Source organism: Dermacentor andersoni, chromosome 8, assembly GCF_023375885.2.
Source record: "Dermacentor andersoni chromosome 8, qqDerAnde1_hic_scaffold, whole genome shotgun sequence".
NCBI classification, from domain to species: domain Eukaryota; kingdom Metazoa; phylum Arthropoda; class Arachnida; order Ixodida; family Ixodidae; genus Dermacentor; species Dermacentor andersoni.
Window position 1 is genome coordinate 122,505,229 of NC_092821.1, and position 22,319 is coordinate 122,527,547.

Genomic DNA, 22,319 nt, shown 5'->3' on the forward strand with positions numbered 1-22,319 from the left:
GAGGTTTCGACGCGGAGTGTGGGGCCACTTGTCATAGCACGATTACGTCGTGTATTTCGTTTGAAGCTTGTATCCTCACTCTGCCATTGCAGTGCCATTCCTATCTGCAATTACTGTTAAGATGGCTAGCACTGTTGTTGCTTCTCCAGTGCAACACATTTTTGGTGCTATTCAAATTAGACACTGACAACTTTGATAGTGGTAACAAAAGCAAAGCAATGCACATTAGGAAACTGGGTGCGTGCCAGCTGTGTTGTGCCACAGATGCGTTGATGGTGCTAGCCACCATAACAGTGTACTGCCAGGTGGGCATGGTACTGCCACGGTGGAATGAGAAAACTTTCAAAGAAAATACGGGTGATGGTTTTCACAGTAGGGCGAGCAGTGCTGCACATTGCGCAAGAATCACGTGCCCATGCATGTGCACAATGACTGGCCAACGAAATGCATTTTACCTTTAGTTATGCTTTGGCCACACGCTCCGCTGTTCGCATTTCATTTGTCCTCGATTGTACATCTGCCGACGCACAGTAATGCCACAGTTACTACCAACGTTGGTAAGTAGCCAGTGACCTTGTTCGGAATGTTTTGTTAATGTGTAAATGTCAAAACAAAAATTTTAACTCGTGAGGTATCTTTGTCAAGGCGAAATCCTTAGATGGCTCGTGGGTTGAAAAACACGATGTCCGGCATTATGGCACCAAAATTCAATGTCGTAAAAACTGGGAGGTCGGACTCTCGACCTATGGTGAGAGTTGGACCCACGATTTTTGGTATAAATTAGGGCAAAGCAAATTAAGGCACAGTTCATTAAGATAGCACTAATTAAGGCACTCTAACCCACTTGGAGATGTGGATGAACCAGCCATATCTTCAAGTTGAATTCCAACTGACATTGTGAAGGTTGAGAGTGGTACCCACGACCTTTGGTGTTAAGGCGAAGTTAATTAAGGCACTCTAACCCGCAGCCATTGGTTTTAATTAGGGCAAATTAATGTACAAGTGATTAAGGTCGAGCTACTTAAGGCACACGAACCCACAACCTTTTGTAGGAGAAAAGAAGAAATAGAAACTAACTACACATTCAAATGAGAGTGGCAAATAATGTGATTAATGTCTCACGAGTGCACAGGCTTTTGCCTTTATCCTCTTTAGCATATGCTATCATACAAAATCGTAGATCTGTATTTTTGTTTTGAATTATTACAAATGCTGCAATGGCTAGTTGAAAAAGTGTTCAGTAAGCATTACGTAAAGCATACAAGGGAGACAGTGTGATACAAACATTACTTTTTATTTATACAATTGATAAAGCTTTATTGCAAAAATGATTGGACCCCAGAAAGGCATATGTATGAAAATATTCATTGCAAGTTCTATCTGTATACAAACAGGTTAAAGGTTGATCTTTAAAAAAAAAAGGAAAGATAGAAAGACTGAAGAACTTCTATAAAAAAAATACACATAAATTCAACTTCACTAAAACTAATGAGAAAAGGGTTTTAACACTCACAAAATGACTAGCAGCCACAATGCCACAATTATATTTAAAAATATTAGAATTGATCAGTAGGAGGTAATATCACCTATTAGTGCATGGCCTACATGCCAGCACCTGCTTGTGGGCCACGAGATTGAAAATGGAAAGCCAGTACTTTCTAGCTATCTTTAAAAATATATACTAAAAGGAAGCAGAACACCGAGATGAAATGTTAATCTTGATAGCTTGACAATGCTAGCTTGCTCAGGCAGCCTGTACACCACGATAGTTCCAAGCATATAACGTGACCAGATACTTAGAAATAAGCATTGCAAATGAGAAATATCCCTGAAACTTGAAGAATAGTTCCAGAAACCAAGTGATACAAATATCTCTGGAAATGAACCACTAAAATGTTGCACTCAGACATTTCTATAAGCGCTTCGCAGGGTGATTAAACGTTCCACAAATAACAGTCAGAAGCACGGCTCTAAATTTCAGTATGCAACTGCTGAACTGATATCAGTGGCAATGTGAAGTCAAAGGTATTGCGAGTTCAAGCTTCTTTTTTTCTTTATAATCTGTCATAATTGGTCGTAATATATCAGCAAGTTAAGGATTATATATTTTTAACAGCGTACTAATAGATCTAACTAAAAAAAATGTTTTTGATGAGAAAAAGATGATGTAACCGAAATCAAAAGTTTTGGCTTCTGACACGCAAGACCTCTGCACACACTGCGTGCAGAGGTCTTGCGAAATTGCTACTCATAACCCCCTCAAATGACCGTTTCGTCTCATAGCCACATTGAAAAAAATAAATGTGATCATAAATGAAATTCTAGGCTTTAATGCTACAATGGGGTCTTTTCAGAATGAACAGATGGATATATCGCAATTCGGGAACACATTCTCCCTCTCGAACATGCACAGTGATGAGGATGGGGGAAACCAAAGCAAATGTGCCGCCGCAGGGCTGTAACAGGCATCAGCACAACTTTCCTCTCCCAGTATCCGACTGTTAGGCATTGAAGACAATTTGCTTGTATTTCTGTGGCACGGTGTGTTCACATAGTCGCAACGCACAACGTATGATCAATGCGCCAAGTTTTGACTGTGCAAGAGACGTCCAAATCACAAAGACATTCAACATTTTTTTGGATGACCCTTGACTGCCATGTACTAGTGGAACATATTATAGATGTGAACTAGACGTCGTTAAATGCCTTTGATATTTGGTCTCTTGTGGTACGCCCACTGGATACTCGTGGTTTGTTGGGGAGTAACACAAGCCACTGTCTAAGGTCATATTTTTGTATCTTAAAGGCACAGGAAGCAATCTTTAGAGCCAGAAACCTGTTTCACCCCAGCGACAGTTCCTTCAGTGCAAGAGGGGGAGGGCATATTTGGAGAGAGAGAGCATAAGCCAAATGTATCAGCTCAGCACGTGATAGTCTTGTTAGAGTGCACAGAAGGCATTAGTGCTCCCACACTAAACGCGGAGCTACAGCAGGGCCGCCGAACAAGCGTCATCAATAAAAAAACTAGCAGGAACCAAACATTCCGAGCCAGCATCCAGAGTCTCTGAAGTCGCATGCTGCATTGATACTGCGAGGGCAAAAAGCCACCAGATTGGCTTCACGGAAGGTTCGCGGGCAAAGGCTGGCTGCGTGAATTAATGCTCTCTCTCTCATAGTTAATTTCTGCCCCCAAGGGAAGCAGGAGCAAGGTTAGCTTCTCACCCGGCCATGGCAGCATACAGTTGTCTAGCTGTGTGCATGAGCTATCTAGGAGGTAACACACAGTGGGTGCTGAGGCAGCCAAGGAAAAGTCAAAATGGGTTGTACCTTGGTGCGCACTGGGTTCCCACATGCCTAGTGCTGGAGGTTGTGTAATCTCGTTTCATAGAGGGGGTGAAGCAAGAGGCAGCACGAAGCGTGTACTCCCCATTGCAGGCTCTTTACATCGTGCCAGTGTTGTGGAAGCAAGATTTCGTGGTCATAGAGCGAGATCTATTCATGTTTGCTTGTGGTGCGTGACACTATGCTTGTGAATTTATTAATGCGAAAGCATTATATATCTCATGAGGCAGAAAATCCAGCGTGATCAAGTGACAGTACCAAAAATGGCCGACGCTGCAAAAAGTAAAAAAAAAAAAAAAATGCTCAGATTGACATCACTATTCTCAGGGAGGGTCCGGTAAACAGAGTATATATTAATGGCTTCGAAAAGAAACCTTGGCACATATCGGTCTGGGTGGGAATCGAACCCAGGCCTCCGGGGTGCGTCACAAGCACGCTTCCCCAACAACACGACGACTCCAAGGTTCTGGCTGGGTGTGCCTAGTCTGTGTGCGATTATTAGACATGTCACATCGCAATCATGTGGCTGACTATAGGTGTAGCCTGGCATGTGCATCATTGGTCACGTGACAGCACAGAGAATGGGAAGGCCACCATGCCCCGAGTGCCTAAAATGAATGTGCAGCTTCCTGTGCATCGCTTGCTTTTCAAGTTTCATCAGTGTTGTCTCTACTGCGATGGACTCTGAAGCGTCTACCTCTGCGGCAGCTGTGAAACGTGAAAATGAAGAAGATGACAATCACGACAGACCTACCATTAGACAGCGGATCGCACAGCTTGAAATAAAATTCGTCGTTCTGCAGCAAAATGGTCCAAATGTTTCCGGTATGCAGCTAACGCACATGCAAACACACACACTGAATCATCAGAAAGGACTTTAATGCATTTCAAAAACATCAATTGAAAACATTTCATTCACCAAAGGGACTGTAATGCTCTTGCATCCCGCACGCAAAACATTAAGTCTCCCCTCAATTTTTTAATAAGTGAACATTTACTGAAATTTATGAGGCTGATAGCACCACAAACCTGACTTCATGTAGTTGTCTAATATTTTACTATTGCTATCAATGCTTTCGTATGCCTTCGGTTGGAACTGTACACCTGGTCTCGCTCCTGAATGCCAATAAGGTCTACGAGTGTGAACATGTTGGCAGCAGGCTTCCTGCAATGCCTTACTGCCAGCCACTCCGCCGGCTGCACTAATTTGGCTGCTAGGCCAAACCGCCGCCGCTTCGTCGGCAACCAGTTGTAGTTTGCAATCGGTTGACATGACAGCACCTATATTCAAAGCTGCCATGTTTATGACATCGCAGGCCCGGTTTATGGCTGAAACCACCTGCGGCATCCAAAATATCAGGTACTGTTATCACTGGTGCCAGGGGTAGGTGCTGGTGTCGCAGATATTGTGCAAGTACAAAAAATTCGGGCATTTCAAAAATCGGTCCGCACCTGTATTTGGTGTTTTGCTGCCAGAATATATATTTCCAGGCATGGGGGGGTGCTAACAAATATCTGCTTCGTTGTAGTCAATACTGTGAGGGATCCGTCATTTTTGACTCCATTATGGCAGCAGAATGCTCCACACAAATAAAGCGTGATAAACAGATATTTATATTTAATTCTTCATATCCCATAATTTGTTATACCTGCACACGTTTATCCAGCTTCTACTGTATATGAAGAAACATTACACAAAGAAAGACAAAGAAACACAGCATTTTATAGCAAAGCATAGAAAGCAGATCGTTCATACACCTTCAATGTAATATTAAGCATTCCAATGCATCACATTGAACCCACATATTTTGCAGAGGCATGCGGACAGTAATTTTTGATATCCAAAGCAATCAAATTGAATCAAATAATGACTAGTTTTCCAACAATGAACAATCACTTATGCAAGGACTAACATAAAACAGTGATCAGATCCTAGTTCTCATAACATTAACTTTCTGTCAACATTGTTTATTAAAAGCATAAACAGCACAAGAAACAGACAAAGAGCTTGTTCATATACACAGGGCTCTTCGGAAAGTGCAAATGATCGCTGAAAGAGCAGAGAAAGCCTGACGCACTCGGCAGCATAGCCTACCACTACACAAGTTTACGTTGATAAATACCTTGTTGCTTTAGAGTTACTGTACTATAATTCTAAAGAAATGCTGATTCGTTTAACAGTGCGCTTTTCAAAAAAGTTGATACACAACAAGATAGTCATAAAACGGTAGATATATAATGTTTTCACACCACCGAATATGTAAATAAATCTATCTTCAACATTTCTAGATATATGTCTACAAGAAATGTATAATAAAAATCTTTTCTAATGATAGGCATAAAGATTTCATAGTTTTATGTTTACTCATTGACCATGCCTGGACGTTTTGTGTTATGTCATTGGCCTTATAATGAATTCATAACCTCCGATGCATTCATTTCTTGATATAGAGATGTTATATTGATAAGCTAGGAGCTTGGATATGCATTCGTTATAGCCAGTACCATGTGGACTACCCATGATGATGGAAATGTCGCCAGAACAGACAGAGAGTGTTGTCTGATTGCACCATGCTTTATCCAGATTGATCCCTTAACTCACGAGAAGATTAAGACGGCTTACTTTGATAGTTATCATAGAATAATAATAATCCTTATACCCTTACAACACAGCATAGACCACTTATAGCATAAGTCACCAGAATTGCAAATGTCCACACTATAACCAAAACATTTTTCTAAGGCTGCAGGTAATGCTTCATAATGCACAATGTCATGACAGAAAGATGCTAAGCTTATGACTACTACGATCTGAATACCGTTTTACAATTGTTAAAATGCCTGCTTATTATTCGAAAACTTTGAGAAAAGTATTGATGCTCAATTTGATTCTGGCACTATTCATTTCCTATTTGATTGGGTCTTAAACATTTCTATTTGCCCAGCACTACTTACAATAAAATACACGCTTCATGCAGAGCAGTTAAATGTATCATTTAATGATCAGAAGGACCTATCCAAACGACTCAGTGGATTTGTACAATACTGTCAAAATAGTTCCAGGGTACCTTTCACACGTTTCCAGAAATTGAGATCTTTCACCATTAGTGTTCAGCAAATTGACAAACTGCACATGTTTTTTTATGTGAACAAGAAAAGGTTTGAGGCACACACAACTGAGAGCAGTAGGCGCTCGCCACGGACACTTCCCCTGCAGTACTCACCCACCTGTGCCAAATGAAGATAATGGCACGCACTTAGTTTCCTATTCTGGTACTAGGAAATGTCGTCGGCTGTCACATGTTGCATTCACAGCTACTACAGTCAACCCCATTTCAATAAGCATTTTGACGTACACATTTCTCAGCAGCTGTTGCATGGTGCCGTTGGAAGCGCAGTGTACGCTTTGAATATGCGATAACCCAAACACACTGCTGTTCCCTGCTACAGGAAGGATGAAGTGAGTGTCGTGTTTCACTCTGGCAGCAATCATATTCCAGCATTACCCACAAGCTCGATTTCATTTTGGTTTCCCATCACCATTCTTAAACACTGTGCAAGTGGAAAACAACATAATGTATCTAGGTGTGCTCGAGCGCCCCCACCTTCTTGCATGTGGATGCTCACGCTGCAATGATTCTCCCAGAGTAAGCATGTGAAATCTTCCCACAAAAAAATGCCCTACTCAAAAGTGCTGACCCAGGCCAAATTCGAAGAGTGCAAACGAGAGCTTGCGAAGCAGCAATAAAGACTACACTTGCCTCACCCGCTCGGGCCCCATCACTTCAGCACGTGCCAGCATTTCATACTGCAACAATTTGCACAATGCGTAGACGTCACCTACAGTTGAGTCTGCCAAATGTTTCAGTGACTTCAGATGGCATGTTTGCCTAGTTCGAAGTTAGAAAGGAATCCGCAGACGAACACAGAACAGTAGCAAACAGTTTATTGCTACTTGTTGCAGCAAAAATGGAGGTAAAAGTGCAGATGCAAGAAGAGAAACATGCCAGCCTTATAAGGAATCACGGATGGGTCATGTGACTACTTAGTAGCGTCGACTTACTGATGCTATTAACAGCCTGTGGTGCTATCACATACATGACATTTCCTCCCACTTAATTTGTGGGATGTTTCCGTTATACAAAACTAAGATGACATGAAGCGATTTGATGGTTGATGACTGCGCACGGAATATCTTCGTACAGGTGGCGCAGCCTCTAAAGCAATGTGCGCCCCCATAGTCTTCTCTGCAGGTGTGTCTGAGAACTCCCAGAAAGTGTCCTTGTTCTGTTTACACTTGGAGACATCAGCTGTACCCAGGAGAAGCTGATCTTGGTAACGATGCTGCACTACGAAGGCCCATGTAGTGTGCAGCATGGAGGCATAATAAACGGGTACTTCATGCTGTACCACAGTACCTGGAAGCCATCTCGGCGGTCCTCTGCAATTTCGAACATGCTGCATTGGCTTGACTAAATAAATTGTTGATGCTGAACTAGTTCTACTACTGCTGGTTTGAAAATGTCCAGTTTGGAATGAAGATGGTGACCGAACATTAAGATGGGCGGTGCTTCCTTCGTAGTAGCATGAGATGTATTACGACAAGCTAGTAAGAAATTGAGAAGGTTGGCCAGCAGGTTTCCCATGTTTGATTCATTCTTTATTGCCGTCGTTAAGGACTGAACGAAACGGTCTGCCAAGCGATTCGACCTTGGGTGATAAGGCGCTGTTGTGACGACGTGTGCATATCTCTTCAACAACAGCCTTGAACTGTGCTGATGTAAACTGTGGTCCCTTTTCAGATACGATTGCTTTCGGGTAGCTAAAGCAGCAAAACATTTACACAGACGATGGATAGTTCCCTTGTTGGTTGTGTTATTCATAATGCAGACTTCTGGCCATTTAGAGCGAAACATCAACTGCAACAAAGAACATGGTCTGCCGGAAGGGCCCTATAAAATTGATGTGCACTTACTTCCAAAGAGCTGTTGGCCACGACCACGGGTACAAAGGGGCACTGTTGGGGGCATTATGCTGTTCCTGGCAAGGTTTGCATAGCGAGATTCAAGATAAGCATCAATAGGAGGCCACAAAACGTAGCTGTAGAACAATGTTTTGGATAGCACTATTCCTGGATGACCGTCACGAAGTTCCTGTAGAACCAGGGTCTTCAGATTTCAAGGCATCGCCACATGTACTCCCCAAAGGAGGCAGCCTTGATATGTGGTAAGCCGCGTCCACAAAATTAGGCTATCCCGCACGTGAGTTCGAGTATTCTGTAAAAAAGTTGGTCTTGCTAGGTTGCGCATGCAATGTCCTTGTTTGTGATCGGCATTGATTGCAAGCGTAGCGAGTCGACTGCTTCTTCTGCTTTGTGAGCGGGCACCTGACAAACTAGCAAGCGCGAAAAACAGATGGCCTCTAAATTTTTGTTTGCCGATAGAAACCTCAAGGAGTACGTATAGGCAGACAAAATAACAGCCCAACATTGAAGTCATGCTGCTGCCAAAGTAGGTATGCCAGACTTTGACCCCAAGATGGATTGCAGCAGTTTATGATCTGTTATCAGTGTGAAAGAGCGTCCGTAAAAACAGTAGTGAAACTTCTTAAAACCTAAGATGATTGATAATAATTCTTTCTCGATCTGCCCATATTTTTGCTCTGCAACAGACGTCTTGGAAGCGCAAGTAACAGTACCAATACCATCAGCAAAAATGTGCGGAAGCACGGCGCATACACCATAATGCAAGCAATTTAAAGCATACTTTGTGGGTCATAGTGGGCCAGGACGTCTGTTGATGCCAGCGCAGCTTAGATGTCATCAAAGGATCTTTGGTGGGCACTTGTCCAAGCGCATGCGTTGTTGCCACGCAGTATATTGTCCAAAGAATCAGCCAGCATGGCTAGCCAAAGCAGGAATTTACCGTAGTAGTTTACAGGTCTGAGCAAAGAACGAAGCTGCTGCTTGTTTGCCAATGCTTGCGCGGCTACAATGGCATTAGTCTTTTCTGTGGTGGGATGTATGCCATCTGCACTCAGACGCCAGATTGTGGAGGCCATGGGTGTGCCATGAATAGGCGGAGCAGGCTTGGCAACTGTGGCGAGCCGAGTTATGCTGATGCCCTGCTGCAATTTGTTGGTGTCACCACATGAAGTCATGGCAAAACGAAATGTGGAATTTAGAGAAGCTAAAATCCACTGGAGGTTGAGGTTAACTCTTGTTTTCCTTGTATGTTGAATATTTTATGAGTGATAACATGGGTTCGTGTCGGTTGATTTTCATCACTTCTTTTGCTCTTTATTTAAGACACATTGAGAATAGATACTGAACAAACATGGTGACCCAGAAGTAGTGTTTCAGGACCCCGTTAAGAACATATGGGGAGACTCATGCTATCTGATGCAGAACTCTTTGCTGTTTGCTCCATGTCTATAGATTTCTAATTGAAACTCTAGTTTGACATGGCTACTGACCTACTCTACAGTATCATGGTACTGTGTTTTGTCTCTGTCTGCTCAAGTAACCGGCCTGTGCAAAGGACTTTGAGCAGACGGCGCAATGGTTTGGTCGATCGCCTGTAAGGTGTTGCTCCAAAGCACTCTTCAGCAAGAATTTTTGAGTGCATGAAGGGCATTGAAAAGGCTTCCTGTCCATGTGAGTTCGCAGGTGTTCCTTCATGCTGGACTTAAGAGGAAGCTTTAGCTAGGGCCCAACTGTGATGTGGCCTATTCAAATACATGTAAAATGCAAAAACACCTTTCCAATATAACATCCAGACCAATTTTAATGAAATTTGTTGCATATGTGAGAGAAAGTTAAATTCTAGTGGCTATTGGAAGTGGAATTTTCCTTAGGGGCCTGAATGTCATGAAAAAGATTTTCAAAAATATGAAAGATTGAAAAAAAAAGATGCACAGAATTTATAAATTAATAGCTCTCCATCAAAAACAGATATCGCTGTTCTATAAACGACATCCATTAGATCATTCAAAGCGGACAAATTCAATATGTCAATTTATATCTTACGTGAATGTGTTACATTGTGTACAAGGGTTCTGAAAAAGCTGTGTTTCCATATTACTAAATTTTGTTATACTCATGTGTAACATAACAATTGTCTGCTTGAGATGTACTTTCACATAAAATCCACAGAATTACATAATTTTTCCTTGCTGAGTTAAAGATTTGTAAACTTTATAGTTTGGTTTTCTGAAAATTTTCTATATTTAAGTTTTCCTTTTAAATGAAACAAACCTCGTCAAATCTGGTGCAGTGGTTGCCGCGAAAAAGGAAATTTCCTTTTAGATATATGTAGCCAGGAGCACCCGAACTAAAACGTCCTCTTAAGCGAGAGTCTTTGAGGGCATGAAGAGCACTGTCATGGCTTCTCAGTTGTGCGGGTGCGCAAGTGGATTTTCAGGTGGGTTGTCAGGTTGGTCTTTCGTGCGAAGCTCTGAGGGCATGAAGGGCATTGAAATGGCTTGTCGCCTGTGTGGGTGCGCAAGTGGTCTTTCATACTGGACTTGCGCGAGAAGCTCCGAGAGCATGAAGGGCATTGAAATGGTTTCTCGTCTGTGTGGGTGCGCAGGTGGCCGTTCAAGCTGGACTTATGCGAGAAGCTCTGAAGGCATGAAGGGCACTGCCATGGTTTCTCACCTGTGTGGATGCGCAGGTGGGCTTTCAGGTGGGTCTTTCGTAAGAAGCTCTGAAGGCATGAAGGGCACTGAAATGGCCTCTCGCCTGTGTGGGTGCGCAGGTGTTCCTTGACCTTGGACCTTTGAGAGAATCTCTGAAGGCATGAAGGACATTGAAATGGTCGCTCGCCTGCGTGGACGCACAAGTGCCTCTTGAGGGTGTCCTTTTTTGAGAAGCTCTGAGGGCACAAATGGCACTTAAACGGACGCTCGCCAGTATGGACACTAGCATGTGCTTCCAGACGAAACAGTTTGGCAGCCTCATTGTCACAGAGATGATCTTGACGGAGGCATCCCTGCTGTGAACTGTCACTGTTGGCTGTTGATGGAGAAATAGAAGGCCTCGATGCTGCACAAATGAAACAAAAGTAGTATTACGAAAGGAAAAAGAATATATAACAGATACTAAAGTTAATGATGAGCTTTTTCTTTTCTTTATTTGGGAGGTCTTGAGCTTGATTTCAGGTATGATGGAACAAATGACACCAAGTGGTTCTTTATGATTTACTGAATATTTCTGCATCTGAATGCTTCACGACTCTGTGAAGTCCACCCGTACAAGTTATTTTTTTCAGAACGGTAAAGAATTATAGAATGGGAGGATTTGGAGTGTTTGAGGACTATCACGAATTTCTACAACCCTTGGAGGACAGCGTCAAAGAGCTTCGACTCAGCTTGCTCTCTAATCCTCAACGAGCATTTGAGGTTTGAAGGCCATACTTGGCATTTTCAAAACTTACGATTCATTAGCATGACAAATTTCTCACATGAGACTTCATCAATAGGTTTCTTCTTGACCACATGCCTTACTGTGGCCACACTTTCTTAAGTTGAGAGAGTAAAGAGCCAGGCAGGACATACTGTATTTTTCCGGATATAACCCACCAACACATAGAACCCGCCTCCTTTTCAGGAAAGCCCAGAAAGATATATGTAATACCTCCGAGAGATTAAAAAGATTGGCAGAGACAATTAAGACTGCTTATGTGTTGGAATGCAAAAGCATTATAGTCTTTTTGATGAAATGTTTTTCCATGCATTCCTTGTCCACACAAGCTCTCGCATGTGCTATAACTGTGCCTCCGTAAGGCCAAATCAACACGTGCCAGGGGTCTAAATGAGTTCACTTGTTGATGTGGAGTTCATAACTGAAAGTATCACTCAGCAGTGCGCAATTGGACATTAATGCTTTTTATTTTATACAATCGTGACGTTACCTCACCATCTCCCCATTAGCTGCACCGTCATGTGCCCAATGACGCATGAACTAGGCCACACCTTTCATATGGCGTGACGTGTACAATGACACATGCACTAAGCCAAATAAGCCTTTAGCCAACGAGAACCGTGGAGTCGCTGTGCTGTTGGCGAAGTGTGCTTTTCTGACATCTTGGAGGCCAGTGTTCGATTCTCACCGACCAAAAATTAGAAAATTTTCGTTTCGAAGCCCTTGATTTACTTTGTATACAGGAGCCTTAGAAATTTGAAGTCAACCCAAGCATTTTCTGACATGTTTTTACTCTATGCACTGTCGGCAATATTTCGTACGATCACGCGGCGTCACTGCTGCCTCTAGCATATTTTAGCATAATGGGGCATACAATGCTTTCGCATAAAAAATTACGTGCATATAACCCATCGAAATAAGTGCTTACAACACTCAAATCTTGAGAAGAACAGTCGCCTCTCGGGGATAAACGATTTGTCCATGTAGCTTCTTTTTGAAATACAGAACCTTTTTGAGTGATCTCGCCATTCTATACCTGAGAAAACTACTTGGTGACCTGAGCTTTACTCAGTGTCGTCCTTATAGGCTTAACAAAGTATGACAACATCTTTAGTTACAGTTTTGCTCAAAGTGAAAACAATTTGACAAGCAATAAATTCTGCTCCCTGAGCTCTGCCATCACAAAATTGTGGCAAATGAATGCTGAAATGGACAACGAACGGCCTAAACAAACCTCTTTAATTCGTTGATGTATGGGGTTTTATCGCACAAGGCCAGATATGGCCAAATACACACGATGATGAGTCTTCAATGCATCGTTTATGAAATGGAGGAATGTACTGTGAATGGTGGATATGCAATGGTTTATGCAAATGTTTATGTATCAAAACAATGACATTGCCCAGAGATGTGAGCTATTAACATAAATATTTTGTTACGTAGGGATGATGTAATAAAATGTGTGGGTGAACGTAGCACTACAGCCTCATGAAGGCCCTTGAATGCAAGGGTCTGGAGACACGTGCTATACTAGGTGTACCTAATGCAGCTGTAGCCTCTGTTAAGAGGGTGTCCTACACAATTTTTGGACTGGTCATATTGTCACGTGGTGGTGACGTTGAAGAACACAGTAGCAACACCGTGAACGACTAAGCTAAATTTTATTGGGCGAACCTGTGGCCACAAAACAGGCTACACTTATAGCACAACGATAGCGGCGAACACAGTCGGCGATCGTCGAAAATCTGATCTGCGGGTCAAGTGCGTCGGCTTTTATACAGCAGTCGTCGAATGTTCCAGACTAATCATTCGGACCCGCGTGCCTTCTACAAAGTTCTACACCATTCGCGTCAGGTGATGAAATCAGATAACATAAGGTTCGGCGACAACAGACAGCGGATAGAAGCATCGATAACTTTAGAGAAACTTCGGATACATGCAGGCGCGTCCCACGCTGTGCGATTACATTTGTTAGGCGGCGAAACGTGGTTGCCCGATAAAGATAAGTACACGTGTCAATACCCCCCTCTTAAAAAGCATCGTCCCGATGCTACAAATATAAGAGAGTGAAACACAAAAGGACACTTATTAAACATAAGTAACAAAACAACGAAAAGAAACAAAGTCCAAAGGTCAGTTACGCGAAACCCCAAAGTTCATTAACGCTGGTAGTACGGCTTGAGTCGCACAACGTGGACTATTTCAGGTCGTGAGCGGCGCCGCTGTAATAGCGAAATGCCGTCTGGCACGACCTCATAGTCCAGTGCGCCTATACGTCGGATGATCTTGTACAGTCCGAAATAGCGACGCAAAAGCTTCTTGCTCAGTCCTCGTCGGCGAATCGGGGTCCATACCCAAACACTGTCGCCGGGCTGGTACTCGACGAAGCGTCGTCGGAGGTTGTAGTTTCGGCTGTCGGTCTTCTGCTGGTTCTTGATCCGCAGGCGGGCGAGCTGTCGGGCTTCTTCGGCGCGCTGGAGATAGCTAGCGACGTCAAGATTTTCCTCGTCAGTGACGTGCGGCAGCATGGCGTTGAGTGTCGTCGTCGGGTTCCTGCCGTACACCAGCTTAAACGGCGTGATCTGTGTTGTTTCTTGCACTGCCGTGTTGTAAGCGAAGGTTACATACGGCAGGACCGCGTCCCACGCCTTGTGCTCGACGTCGACGTACATTGCTAGCATGTCGGCGAGGGTCTTGTTCAGGCATTCCGTGAGACCATTCGTCTGCGGATGGTAGGCAGTTGTCCTCCTGTGGCTTGTCTGGCTGTACTGCAGAATGGCTTGCACGAGCTCTGCTGTAAAAGCCGTTCCTCTGTCGGTGATGAGGACTTCTGGGGCACCATGTCGCAGCGGGATGTTCTCGACGAAAAATATCGCCACTTCGGCTGCGCTGCCTTTTGGTAGAGCTTTAGTTTCAGCGAAGCGGGTGAGATAGTCCGTCACCACGACGATCCACTTATTCCCGGATGTTGATATCGGAAACGGCCCCAACAAATTCATCCCAATCTGCTGGAATGGTCGGCGAGGAGGTTCGATCGGCTGTAGTAATCCTGCTGGCCTTGTCGGTGGTGTCTTGCGTTGTTGACAGTCTCGGCATGTCTTGACGTAACGGGCGACGTCGGCGGTCAGACGCGGCCAGTAATACCTTTCCTGTATTCTCGACAGTGTCCGGGAGAATCCGAGGTGCTCAGCGGTTGGATCGTCGTGTAAGGCGTGCAGTATTTCTGGACGCAGCGCTGACGGTACAACAAGAAGGTAGCTGGCGCGGACTGGTGAGAAGTTCTTCTTCACGAGCAGGTTGTTTTGTAGCGTGAACGAAGACAATCCACGCTTAAATGCCCTAGGGACAACGTCGGTGTGCCCTTCCAAATACTCGACTAGGGCTTTTAGCTTCGGGTCTCCTCGTTGCTGTTCGGCGAAGTCTTCCGCGCTTATTATTCCAAGGAAGGAGTCGTCATCCTCGTCACCTTGCGGCGGCGGGTCAATGGGGGCGCGTGATAGGCAATCAGCATCGGAGTGTTTTCGTCCAGACTTGTATGTTACAGTGATGTATTCTTGTAGTCTGAGGCTCCACCGTGCCAGCCGTCCTGAAGGGTCCTTTAAGTTAGCTAGCCAACACAACGTGTGATGGTTGCTGACCACTTTGAATGGCCTGCCGTATAGGTAAGGGCGAAATTTCGCTGTAGCCCAAACAATGGCGAGGCATTCCTTTTCGGTTGTAGAATAATTGCCTTCCGCTTTTGACAACGACCGGCTAGCGTAAGCTATCACGTGTTCATGTCCATCTTTTCTCTGGACTAGGACGGCACCGAGGCCTAGGCTACTGGCGTCAGCGTGGATTTCGGTATCGGCGTGCTCGTCGAAGTGCGCAAGTACGGGCGGCGACTGCATGCGTCGTTTTAGTTCTTGAAATGCGTCGGCCTGCGGTGTTTCCCATTTGAACTCGACATCACATTTAGTTAGCTGTGTCAGCGGCTCAGCGATGCGTGAAAAGTCCTTGACAAATCGCCTGTAGTAGGCACACATGCCAAGAAATCTACGCACTGCCTTCTTGTCGGTGGGCTGCGGGAACATTGCGATGGCAGCTGTCTTCTGTGGGTCAGGGCGGACTCCAGACTTGCTGATGACGTGGCCTAGGAACAGAAGCTCATCGTAAGCGAAGCGGCACTTTTCTGCTTTCAGAGTGAGCCCTGATGACTTGATGGCCTCTAGTACTGTGGCAAGCCGCTTAAGGTGATCGTCGAAATTTCCGGCGAATACAACGACGTCATCCAAGTAAACGAGACAGGTCTGCCACTTCAATCCTGCTAAAACCGTGTCCATCACACGCTGGAACGTTGCAGGCACCGAGCACAGTCCAAATGGGATAACCTTGAACTCGTAGAGGCCGTCTGGGGTGATGAAGGCGGTCTTTTCGTGATCTCTTTCGTCGACTTCTATTTGCCAATAGCCAGACTTGAGGTCCATCGAGGAGAAGTATTTAGCGTTGCAGAGCCGATCCAATGCGTCGTCTATCGGTGGGAGGGGGTATACGTCCTTCTTCGTGATCTTGTTCAGACGACGATAATCGACGCAGAAACGTAGGGTTCCGTCCTTTTTCTTCACCAGGACAACAGGGGATGCCCACGGGCTTTTCGACGGCTGGATGATGTCGTCGCGCAGCATTTCGTCGACTTGTTCTCTTACAGCTTCGCTTTCTCGCGGCGAAACTCGGTAAGGGCTCTGGCGGAGTGGTCGAGCGTACTCCTCGGTGATTATGCGATGCTTGGCGACTGGTGTTTGTCGAATCCTCGATGACGTGGAAAAGCAGCCTTTGCATCGTCGGAGCAGACTTCTGAGCTGCTGTTGCTTAATCACGGGGAGACTTGGATTAATGTCGTAGTCTGGTTCGGGAACCATCGTCGTCGGGGTAGATGCGGCGGAATCCGGGAGGACAAACGCATTACTGGTTTCGAGAATTTCCTCGATGTACGCAATCGTCGTGCCCTTGTTGATGTGCTTGAACTCCTGGCTGAAGTTTGTCAGCAACACTTCAGTTTTCCCTCCATGCAGTCGAGCGATCCCTCTTGCGACGCAAATTTCACGGTCTAGCAGTAGACGTTGGTCGCCTTCGATGACACCTTCTACGTCAGCGGGTATTTCGGTGCCGACCGAAATAACAATGCTGGAGCGAGGCGGGATGCTTACTTGATCTTCGAGCACACTCAAGGCGTGGTGACTACAAGGGCTTTCCGGCGGTATCGCTTTATCTTTCGACAGCGTTATTGACTTCGACTTCAGGTCAATGATTGCGCCGTGTTGGTTCAGGAAGTCCATACCGAGAATGACGTCTCGTGAACACTGTTGGAGGATAACGAAGGTGGCAGGGTAAGTCCGGTCATGAATGGTTATTCTTGCCATGCAGATTCCAGTCGGCGTAATCAGGTGTCCTCCAGCGGTGCGAATTTGAGGGCCTTCCCATGCAGTCTTAACCTTCTTCAACTGGGCGGCGATGTGTCCACTCATGACGGAGTAATCAGCACCTGTGTCCACTAAGGCGGTAACTGCGTGGCTGTCGAGAAGCACGTCACGGTCGGTGGTTCTTTGTCTGGCGTTGCAGTTGGGTCTTGGCGTCGGATCACGGCTGCGTCGTGTTGAACTGAAGCTGGAACGTCGCGTCGTCAAGTCGTCTTTCGTCGGTGTAGTCTTGGCTTCCCGACTTCTTCGGGACGGCGGCGTGTCGTCATTAGGTCGTCGAGATGGTTTCTTCGTCGTCTTCGTCGGCGGCGGAGGATCTTCGTCAGTTCGACGAACAGCAACCGCACCTCCATCGGTTGCTGCTTTTAGTTTTCCGGATATGGGCTCACAGAGCGGCCCCGGACTGGGCCGGTGTATGGTCGGCGCTGCGGCGACAGGTAGCGGCCTGGTGACGGCGAACGGGACGGTCGTCGTGGGCTCCATTGAGTAGCGGCGAGGTAGTCGGCGATGTCACGTGGGCGCTCTCCAAGCTGTGGACGCGGCGCGTTGACGGCGAACCCTCTCAGTCCCAAGTTGCGGTATGGTCATCGGCGGTACACATGGCCGGCTTCTCCGCAGTGATAGCAGAGCGGGTGGTGGTCGGGCGCTCGCCAAATGTCCGTCTTCCTCGCGTAGGTGCGGTGGGCGACAGGTGGGCGTGCTGGTGGCGGCGGACGACGGAATTGCGCCGTTACAGGGCCCTGGCGCGGTCGCGGAGGGGTGCCTTGATGGCGTGCGACGGCGGCGTAGGTCATTGCTTCCGGCTGGGGCTGTGGTGATTCTGGTTGCACCTCAGGAACTCCAAGCGATCGGTGCACCTCTTCTTTCACGATGTCGGCGATCGAGGCCACTTGAGGCTGCGACGAAGGCAAGACCTTGCGCAGTTCTTCACGCACAATGGCCCTGATGGTCTCGCGCAGATCGTCCGTGGCCAGTGATTGAATTCCTGCGTAGTGGGTAGAGCTTGTACGGCGGTTGAATTGCCGGTTCCGCATTTCGAGTGTCTTCTCGATGCTGGTGGCCTCGCGAAGGAACTCTTCGACGGTCTTCGGTGGGCTTCGTATCATTGCACCGAAAAGTTCTTCCTTCACACCACGCATGAGATGGTGGACTTTCTTCTTCTCGGGCATATCCGGGTCGGCATGGCGGAACAGACGGTTCATTTCTTCCGTGAAGATGGCAACGTTCTCGTTAGGTAGCTGCACTCAGGCGTCCAGCATGGCTTCGGCCCTTTCCTTGCGCACGACGCTTGTAAAGGTGCGCAGGAAGCCGCTACGGAACAGGTCCCACTTTGTGAAGGTCGATTCTCTGTTCTCAAACCAAGTTCTGGCGGCGTCTTCTAAGGCGAAGTAGACATGCCGCAGCTTGTCGTCGGACTCCCAGTTGTTGAACGTCGGGATGCGTTCGTAGATCTCCAGCCATGATTCCGGGTCTTCAGCCGCTGCTCCATGGAAGGTTGGTGGGTCCCGAGGTTGTTGTAGGATAACGGGGGACGCCGGGGCAGCCATTGGGATTGTCTTGACTACAATCTTCTTAGTCATCTCAGGTAGAAGTCCGTGCTCTGGGGGCAGTCCTTGCAGTCTGCGGCTAGCACGCTGGTCTTGGGCGATGTTGGTTCTGTCCTCGGGCTTCGGGCTTGGATCGCGGCTTTGTGGGGGCGTTCGGTACATGAATGCACAAGCACCTCCACCAGATGTCACATGGTGGTGACGTTCAAGAACACAGTAGCAATACTGTGATTAAGGAAACGAGCGTTTTATTGGGCGAACCTGTGCCCACAAAACAGGCTACACTTATAGCACAACGATAGCGGCGAACACAGTCGGCGATCGTCGAAAATCTGATCAGCGGGTCAAGTGCGTGGGCTTTTATACAGCAGTCGTCGAATGTTCCAGACTAATCGTTCGGACCCGCGTGCCTTCCACAAAGTTCTACACCATTCGCGTCAGGTGATGAAATCAGATAACATAAGGTTCGGCGACAACAGACAGCGGATAGAAGCATCGATAACTTTCGAGAAACTTCGGATACATGCAGGCACGTCCCACGCTGTGCGATTACATTTGTTAGGCGGTGAAACGTAGTTGCCCGATAAATATAAGTACACGTGTCAATATGCAATGTAAGAACGTCAGTGAAAAAATTTAAAAGAGATGTGGTATCAACTAATGGGGTTTTTGTCAAGAAACTATGCTGGGTGTAATGGGATACGTTACGGGTATGCTCAGGGGAAAGTGTTTCTTCCCGTCAATTTCTGCTTCCCAACATTCCACAAGAGCATGGATGACGGTCAGCATTTCACATCTGCCACATGCAGCAGGTTCGTCACCATTCAACAAGATGTTGTGTGTACAGCATGTGTGCCCTATTCTTCCTAACATAACAGCACATCGGTTTGTCGTGAATTTATTAATGGGGAACTGCTTAACTGTGCTTTAATTAGATTAAATTTATTAGAGGTTTGGGTGTCCCACAAGCATTCTCAATAGTCTTCATTTTTTTCGAATGAAAGCTTTTTAAACCTATGGCAGGAACAGCCATGGATGTGGCTATATTATTGGCGAGCATATTACCCTCAACATGCCTCTGTGCCCAGGCACACAGAATTGATCACTTGCATAAACAGTGCACAGGAGTGTATAAAGGTCAATAATTACGTAATTTTTATGTTCTGTAGCGATAGTAAAGCCTTGACAATGCTTAAAGAGTGTAAATATAATTGCCTTCTCTAGATTTAATTGACGTATTTCACAGCCGGCAATAATCTATAAGCTTCAGCCGTAAATATACTTGATTGCCAAAGGAGAATGCTGGACTCCAAAAAGGATGGACCGCCTGCTGCATAAGACATGCTTGACATCAGGCTTGTGAATTTGATGCATCAGTGTAAAACTCCGGGCAGCAGTACATTGAGCGAAGTTCAAGGAACTGCATTTGAATGTGAATCTCAAGAGCACGCTTAGCGACTGCAACCAACGACGTCACATTCCACAAGCTGCCATTGCCGCAACAATGAAAGCTTCGCTAGAAGCATTAGATGGTGTTCTAAAAGTAGGACACGCATTTCTTCGCTGAGGTTCCTCACGTGCAAGAGACATGGGCTCCCTTGCTGTGGACCGATTATAAAAAAGCATGGCAAGGGACGTATCGTTTACAGCTGAGTTTACTTTCAAAGGCCCCTCAACAGGTCTGGCCATTATGAGCTGACAAGCGCAGAGCATACAATTCGTGCTAACAATCGTGCTTGCAAACAATTACATCACTACACGCAGCGGAAAGGTCTGAAATTTTCAATCCGAACGCCGTTTTCCCTTTCCCTCGCGGCAACCACGCTCCCAGCCGGACGGCACAGAGCAACACAGAGCAAGCTGTAACGCAAGCGGACGACACTTTCTGTGTGCCGGAAATACTTGAGCGTACCAATAAATTTTCCTGTACTTTCCTTCTGTTACATGTTTTTTATAGAAACAAGTTAACTAACATTTTAACTATTACAAACGATAGTTCACAATTAAATTTAGAACAATTATCAATGACACAACGTGAGTAATCAATCGGATAGTTTGCTCGACTGATGTCATGGGTTCCCACTACGTAGATGGTGACAAAGCGGCTGAAAGCTGCCGCCGCTGTGATCGGTAGCAATGCACACTTTTAAAACCTTATAGTTAATATAGCTGCTTATTATTTGAAAACTATGAGAAAAGTATTGATATTCAATTCGATTCTGGCTCTATTCAATTCGTGTTTGAGTGGCTCTCAAACATTTCTATTTGTACAGCCCTACTTATAATAATATACACGCTTCATGCGGAGCGATTAAATCTATCACATAATGATCAGAAGAACCTATCCTAACGACTCAGTGCATTTGTACAATACTGTCAAAATAGTTTCAGGGTACCTTTCACACGTCCCCGGAAATGGAGATCTTTCGCCATTAGTGTTCAGCAAATTGACAAACTGCAAATGTTTTTTTATGTGAACAAGAAAAGGTGTGAGGCACACACAATTGAGAGCAGTATGCACTCGCCACAGCAGCTTCCCTTGCAGTACTCGCCCACCTGTGCCAAGCGAAAATGATGGCATGCACTTAGTTTCCTATTCTGGTACTAGCAAATGTCGCCGGCTGTCACATGTCGCATTCACACTACTGCAATAAGCATTGTCACCTATGCATTTCACAGCAGCTGTTGCATAGTGCTGTTGGAAGAATAGTGCAGGCTTTGAATATGCAATAACCCAAACGCACTGCTGTTCCCGACTATGGGGGCGTGAAGTGAGCATCATGTTTCACTCTGGCAGCATCGTATTCCAGCATTACCCACCAGCTTGATTTCGTTTTGGTTTCCCATCACCATTCTTAAATATTGTGCAAGCGGAAAACAATGTAACGTATCTAGGTCTGCTCGGGCGCCCCCACCATGTTGCATGTGGATGCTCATGCTGCAGTGATTCTTGCAGAGTAAGCAAGTCAAATCTTCCCCAAAAAAATGCCCTACTCAAAGGTGCTGACCCAGGCCAAATTCGAAGAGTGCAAACAAGAGCTTGCAAAGCAGCAATAAAGACTACACTTGCCTCACCCGCTCGGGCCCCACCAGTTCAGCATGTGTCAGCATTTCATACTGCAACAATTTGCACAATGCGTAGACGTCACCTACAGTTGAGTCTGCCAAATGTTTCATCGAATTCAGATGGTATGTTTCCCTAGTTCGAAGTTAGAAAGAAATAAGCAGACGAACACAGAACAGTAACAAACAGTTTATTGCTACATGGAGCAGCAAGAATGGAGGTAAAAGTGCAGTTGCCAGAAGAGAAACATGCCAGCCTTACAAGCAATCACGGTTGGGTGATGTGACTACCTAGTAGCTTCGACTTACTGATGCAATTGACAGCCCGTGCTACTATCGCATATATGACATTTCCTTCCGCTTAATTTGTGGGGTGTTCCCGTTATACAAAACTAAGATGATATGTAGCAATCTCATGGTTGGTGATTGCGCATGGGATATCTTCGTACAGGTGCTTGATTCATTCTTTTGTGCAGTCATTAGGGACTG

General features: G+C 45.7%; 1 protein-coding gene and 1 long non-coding RNA gene across 6 annotated transcripts in view; one reads left to right on the forward strand and one right to left on the reverse strand.

The window, feature by feature from the left end:
- The window catches only part of LOC140219863 (uncharacterized), a 478,555-nt gene that overhangs the window by 441,255 nt on the left and 14,981 nt on the right, over positions 1-22,319 (forward strand). The window lies entirely within an intron of this gene.
- Positions 1,276-22,319, reverse strand: part of LOC140219861 (uncharacterized) — a 31,556-nt gene continuing 10,512 nt past the window's right edge. For 3 of the 5 annotated variants that reach the window (XM_072289892.1, XM_072289888.1, XM_072289889.1), the window contains one exon: positions 9,615-11,386. In XM_072289892.1, the coding sequence (XP_072145993.1) occupies positions 10,722-11,386 (665 nt within the window). In that variant the 3' untranslated portion in view covers positions 9,615-10,721. Of the gene's footprint in view, positions 4,682-4,940; positions 7,784-9,614; positions 11,387-22,319 lie in introns of those variants that run through there. The other 2 variants (XM_072289890.1, XM_072289891.1) reach the window with 2 other exon arrangements.